Source organism: Limulus polyphemus, unplaced genomic scaffold (assembly GCF_000517525.1).
Source record: "Limulus polyphemus unplaced genomic scaffold, Limulus_polyphemus-2.1.2 Scaffold1965, whole genome shotgun sequence".
NCBI lineage: Eukaryota > Metazoa > Arthropoda > Merostomata > Xiphosura > Limulidae > Limulus > Limulus polyphemus.
Window position 1 is genome coordinate 183,487 of NW_013667575.1, and position 6,554 is coordinate 190,040.

The 6,554-nt window shown below is 31.3% G+C and overlaps 1 protein-coding gene across 1 annotated transcript in view; it reads left to right on the top strand.

Moving 5' to 3' along the window:
* Positions 1-245: 245 nt before the first annotated feature.
* Positions 246-6,554, top strand: part of LOC111087289 (probable cytochrome P450 6a21) — a 7,942-nt gene continuing 1,633 nt past the window's right edge. Inside the window, exons 1-5 of the mRNA XM_022393417.1 lie at positions 246-561; positions 671-734; positions 1,403-1,512; positions 1,822-1,913; positions 5,083-5,245. Coding sequence (XP_022249125.1) covers positions 1,405-1,512; positions 1,822-1,913; positions 5,083-5,245 — 363 coding nt within the window. The 5' untranslated portion in view covers positions 246-561; positions 671-734; positions 1,403-1,404. The remainder of the gene's footprint in view (positions 562-670; positions 735-1,402; positions 1,513-1,821; positions 1,914-5,082; positions 5,246-6,554) is intronic.

Below are 6,554 nucleotides of genomic sequence, written 5' to 3' on the forward strand. Positions count from 1 at the left end.
TTCCACACAATAAATAAGCTTATCATTCTACAGAGTTATATTAACTATGTTTTCAAACAAATCAGATCTTTGACTTTGGGATAACTTAATTAAATTCTTAGGTAAATTAATTAAAATGCTTAGCAATGCTATTATTTTGTATTTTATATGCATGTTTTGTAGTTTCAAGATACAGGAAAATACATGTTATGTGTACACAAAGAATTAACAAATAATATTTGACAACCAACTTTGTAAGTTTCAGAAAAGCACTAGTTGATAGTAAAGTCTGATGCTCTTTAGTAAAATATAAACTGTTAATGGAAACTTTAGGCTACTAAAATGGACCAAGATATAAAAATACTATAAGTTTTCTCATATGTTTATTTCCTGTACTACTTGAGTGTTACTGACGGTAGCCATGCAATTTTCTTATCATTGTTACATAGAAACGACGGAATGATCTTCTCCAGTTAATGATCGACTCTCAGAACACCAATGTCGACGTTAGGAAGGTTACCGGGAGTCAACTAACTGCTGGAGACGAAACACACAAATCAATCCCTGGCGCAAGTACAAATGGTATCGACCAATTTAATAGTACTATCTGTTAATAATCCCGATTATCTTTCTGTCTCTGTGGCTAAAATTCGAAGAAGTCTCAAATTTACCTGAATTTGTATCATCACAGGTTCCAAGAGTGGATTAACGGACGATGAAGTGGTGTATAATGCTTTCCTGGCTTTAGTAGCAGGGTAACTGTGGTTCTTTTAATAGTCTTTTATCATTGATTATAATGCTTTTCTGGCTGTATAGCTCTTATAATATATCTTTTATCATTAACCTAATTACTTCAACTCTTATAAATATTTAGAAGTTATAACATTGTACAGAATGTATTAATATTAATTTTAAATTCTAGTTTTAATGTTTCTTTAAATTTATAATTTTTTACTTCTGTTTCATATTTATGTATAATTAATTTTATATTATAAAGAACTCTGGTATGTCTGAGGGCTTATGTTCCTAAAAGTCGGGTTTTAATACTCCATCTAAGCAGACTACAGGCAGTCCATTGTGCTTAAGGACAAACAACCATATTATATAATTTTATCATTAACTAAATTACTTCAATTGTAACAAATACTTAGAACTGGTAATATTACACAGAATGTATTACTATTAATTTTAAATTCTAACTTTAGGGTATAACGACATTCGTATTACTTTGAATTTCCAATGTTTTATTTCTGTTTTCATATTTAGGTATAATTCATTTCATATTATAGCGAACCCTGGTGACTCAACAGTAAATCTGAGGGATTATATTTTAAAAATCGGGTTTCGATACTGCATGTAGGCAGAGTACAGGTAGCCCATTGTACTTAAGGACAAACAACCATATTATATAATTTTATTTCAGTTATGGAACAACTAGTTCTGCTCTTGGTTACACCACACATCTACTGGTGCAACATCCTGAAGTGCAGGAAAAAAATCAGACAAGAGGTAGACGAGCTTGTTGAAAAGGAAGTACGTAAAATACAATATAACTTACCACATTGACTCATCAGTAATATATCGTTTTAGATGTTGTAAACAGTGCTCATTTTATACATAGTTGACAACATACTTTCACAAAATTTGTATCCACTTACAGAAGCTAGAAATTACGAGTAAAATATTAGTTACTGTTAACTTAGTTTACTTTAGAACATACTCACAGCTACAATGATCTAAAACTAATCAACCTTTTCTGTGGAGGATGTCAGATCAGATCGAGTTTACGTTTACTTTGTTTTATATAGAAACACTATTTTTCACAGAAATTTTATATTTTAGGGAGAAAACTTGGACTACGTGTCTGTTCATAAACTGCGTTACCTGGATCAGGTTTTCAGCGAAAGTCTTCGGGTTTATCCACCAGTTTACCTGTAAGTTTTGAGTATTTCTATATGAACACAAAATTTAAAAAATTCCCTAAAGAAGCATAAATATAAGATTGAAATATTTAACGTTTAGGAAAACACAAAAATAAAGTGAAATTAACTATCTTAAATTACTGAAACTATCAAGAGTCACCATTGTTATATGAAGTCAGTATAATTTGATTTAATATTTGGCAGCTATTTTTTTAATTATTAATTTCGTATTTATGAAATATCTAAATTTAGCTTGTGTAATTTTTGAATTTCATAGTGAACTAGATATCATGATTTAGTTTCTGTTTTCACTTAGATCAAGATAAAATATACCTACAAGTGGTTTTACTCCACAAGATGGCAGCACATAGTACATTTGTTATTTGTATGAATATCAAATTGAAAAGATACATGTGGACACTTGAAATATATTTAAATAAGTAATTCATACAAGTCCCAACGGGAGAGAACTGGACGTGTAGATACGACATCAAACTTTCAAAAAAAGATGACTTGGGATCGAATTTTGGCCTTTGCCACCACATATTGACCTTCACAGTATTGTTTTGACGACACCAGCAGATTAATAACCAAAATGAAACATATAAACCAATTTATAATTAGTGTATATTAACTAAAAATATTAATAAGTAATTAAAGAGTATACTTAAATAATCGTATAGGCTTCTGATCGTGAAAAAAGTAGATATCAGATTACTGGATGTGACAGAAGTTGATATATAACATATTTTTCTTTACTTTCACTCGTACTGTTGTTTTATTGTGTAAGGTAAATGCTTGTATTCACCTAGGAATAATCTATATTGAGGAAAATAATATCATGATCGTACAGTATATGATATAAAATAGAACCAATGAACACACGATACGGAAACCTAATGTTTCACCTGAATGATGGAAATAATGTAAACTTATTGTACTTATATTTTCAAAAGCTTTCGATAAAGTGTCACACAGAACTAAATCACATCGATAGGGGCTGGTGAAGTCTACTTAATTGTATTGTAAGGTGGTTGGGTGGTAAAAACAAAAGGTTATTATTAATGGAGCTTAGTGAAACTGGACCCTTGTTACTTGTGGAGTGTCTCATGGGTCAGTACTTGGGCCTTTGATTTTTCTTATTTAAGTGAATGAGATTCTAAGAAAACGAGAATGTATTATAATATGTGAATCACATTTACTGATAGAGGCATAACTAGTAAATTAGTGAAATTTGCTGACGACATTAAACTATTTAGTATACGTAACTACAAATAAAGACAGATATTTACTATCTATACAAATCACAAGTTAGACCTTACTTATAATAATCAGTACATATTTTGACTTCCTTGCCTAAGCAAAGATATTGACCACTTGGAAAAGGTTCAAAGAAGATCTTATTGAACTTTACATGATTATCCAGGAGATAGCTAGGTTAAAAGTCTTTGACTTCTTTACTATGTATTCTGAAGACACTAGAGCGAGAAGTAAAGAATTTAAGATAGCGAAAAGAGAGGCTTGCCTCCAGTCCAAGAAAACTTTACTTTCTTACAGGTTGACTGACTTATGAATAACTTGCTGACAGTAGTGGAATCTAGAACTTTACATGAGTTTGAAAGATGAATTGATGATTTATTGAAATATAAACTGTGGGTCTAATTGTTCTAAAGGACCAAGTGGTCCACTGTTATCCGAATGTGTTATTTATGTAATGAAGATATTATAAAATCAAAAAAAGCCTATACCAGCGAGCTAGAAAAAACAACAGTAGTTAGGACTAAAGCAATTTACTACCTTGAATTATATAGAACATAATGTTTTCTGATGTAATTCTTTTTATTGGGTTAATTGAAACTTAGAACAACTAGAGAGGCGCTCATTAGAGCGTTGATCATATTCGGCTCTCCAAAACTACGAAAATGTGTCCGTATATCCGTTGTTATCAACGAACTCGGATCATTTTTGGCAGGACAATGAAGAATAATATTCTACATATGGTTCATCAAAATCTGATCATTTTTGACTGAATTATAGAGAAAAAATAGTGTGAAAAATCGGTCACCATGTTAACAGAGAGGGAGTTTTTGGATTTTCCTCAACTCGCTGTGACCTTGAATCTCCAAATGTATGCTAACTTTCGTCCAAATCCATTCAGCCATTATACAGAAATCTTGCTGACAAACACAAACTAACACACACACAGGGGGGAAAACATAAAGATCCACAAAAATATGGGTAGCAGTACTATTTGATAATCTTACCATATATGTAGAATATCAGATGTTATCGTTTTCAAAACTTGCTAATCTATAGTTCTCAAATACTTAGAGAAAAAATTGCATAAAAATGTTCCAGTTAGGTTTTCAGTAGTATTTCGGTTTTTATCTGTGAATTACGGTTGTGTCATAAATAATTAGTTGTTTTATAACGTTGGGTTTGTTAACTGAGAGGCAAATACAGATATAACATTTGGATCCATCCAAATTCCGAGGGGAATGGCTGTACGGGTTCCTGTTTACCACCTTCATCACAACCCAACTATCTGTTGTACCAGTTTTTATGCTTCCATAATAAATATTGGATGCCCTCGTTTTTAAATATTGTGTTCTTTGGTTCTATAAGTAGCGTTCCTCGGGAAAGGCCGTGACCTCCAACCCTAAGCTAACCTTAACAACACTGCACTGTCGAAGAAAATGCCATGAACTAATTGATACTGGTGCCAAACACACCGCTCCTTTTACCATGACTTGTATTTGTTGCGACACCCCTGAGAATCAACATATGCAAATCATTTTAAAAACTGTAAATAACTTTCTTAAAATATTTGAAAAATGCTGGTTTATGAAAAACTTTTCACACAGAACTTAAGCATTGTTATAGTAAGCAGCAATATTTTATTCAAACTTCCTACTTGTGTTGGGATTATTAACATGTTAAGTTATGCTTTATATTATATTATATTACAGAAAAAAATTGTGTTAGACAATCGATTGAGTTTTTAGTCAGCTTTGGAATATTCTGCTCAAAACTTCAATAAAACAAATCGCTTATTTCTGAAAATTAACGAACGCAACTTCATATAAAAATATGTTTTTTATACGAGTATTTATGTACAATGTTCTTGTTTTAACAACTTTATCAATACCTTACTACAATCTGAACTTTAAATATATTTCAGATTTTCTCCTGATAATCACAACCGCAATCCACTTGCTTGGCAGCCATTTGGATATGGACCTAGAAACTGTATTGGGATGAGATTTGCTCAGTTGGAAGCCAAGATGACCTTAGCTAAAATGGTTCAGAAGTACTTCTTGAGGCCTTGTGAGAAAACTGAAAAGGTAAACAAAATAAAATAGATTTTTATCAAGTAATTTGCCCTACCAAACACACACATATATATACACGCAAATGAGATACTATGAAAACTATATCACCATTACGCGGATAATCTATATATTTTTTTATTCCTATGTTAATTCTGACTGAGTGTTAGATGAATGTAGAAGACTTGTTTTGTCTTTCCATATTTTCATGTGTGGTTTATATATATATATATAAATAAGATACTATGAACACCATGTAAGTTTGTGAATTGTATATCAGCATTATGCGGATCATCTATATTTTTCTGATTTCTATGCTATGCTGACTGAGTGTGTTATCTGTTAGGTGAATTTAGAAGACTTCTTTTGTCTTCTATATTGTCAGATGTCCCTCTCTCCAATATATATCCCATGCAATAATTTTATAGTGAAGTGAACGAACTGTTAGCAGTAGATCTCCAGCCTAGTTTGCTTACTTTTTGCAATCCCTAATTGCATATTTTAAATTCTCAGTTTTTAATTAGCCTGTATGCTGGCTTTCCTTTAATGCACAGAAATGGGCAAATATATGCAAACCCCACTAAGCGCGTGTATAATTTTACCAGTAGAAAAACAAATAACAAAAATACGACTAAACATCGCTTTTAAAAAAAGCTTCGTGTCTTTTAAAGTAATTATTTACTGAGTAGGTAGTTTATGCTTCTGATTTCGTGTAAATGTTTTGATCAGGTGTCAAATACAAAAGCAGCCGCTCAGAACAACATCGTAACTATTATGTACTTATATTCACGTAACTCAACCTTCATTGCAAAATAATCAACGTTTAAATAGGTCATGAACATTCAAAGCGCTTCATATAGTATATCTGTATAGATTTTAGTGCAAAATACCCAGTAAATTTTGTTGTAGGATTGTGAAATATTAATAATATGAACAAATGGGCAAATTTTTATTTTGTCTAACAATCATGAAATCACTTATTTTGCTTATTATCAATGTTCGGGTGGTCTGCTTTTTAAGGTGGTTTTTGCCCGAATGTTCTGTTAGAGTTTTTAGCAAATTCCAGTGCGATCCCTATAATGAACCAATATTGTGGTTCATGATTCTTAGAATTATCACATTCTCTCGTATGATCTTTTCTGGCATAATACGCTATCGCAGATAGATCAGTATTATTGAGTCATATGTATGTAGTGATACACAGATAGATCAATATTACTGTAACATATGTATGTAGTGATACACATTTAGATAAGTATTATTGTGTCATATATATATATATATATTAGTACAAATTTAGTTGTTATGTTAGTTTATTTTAATT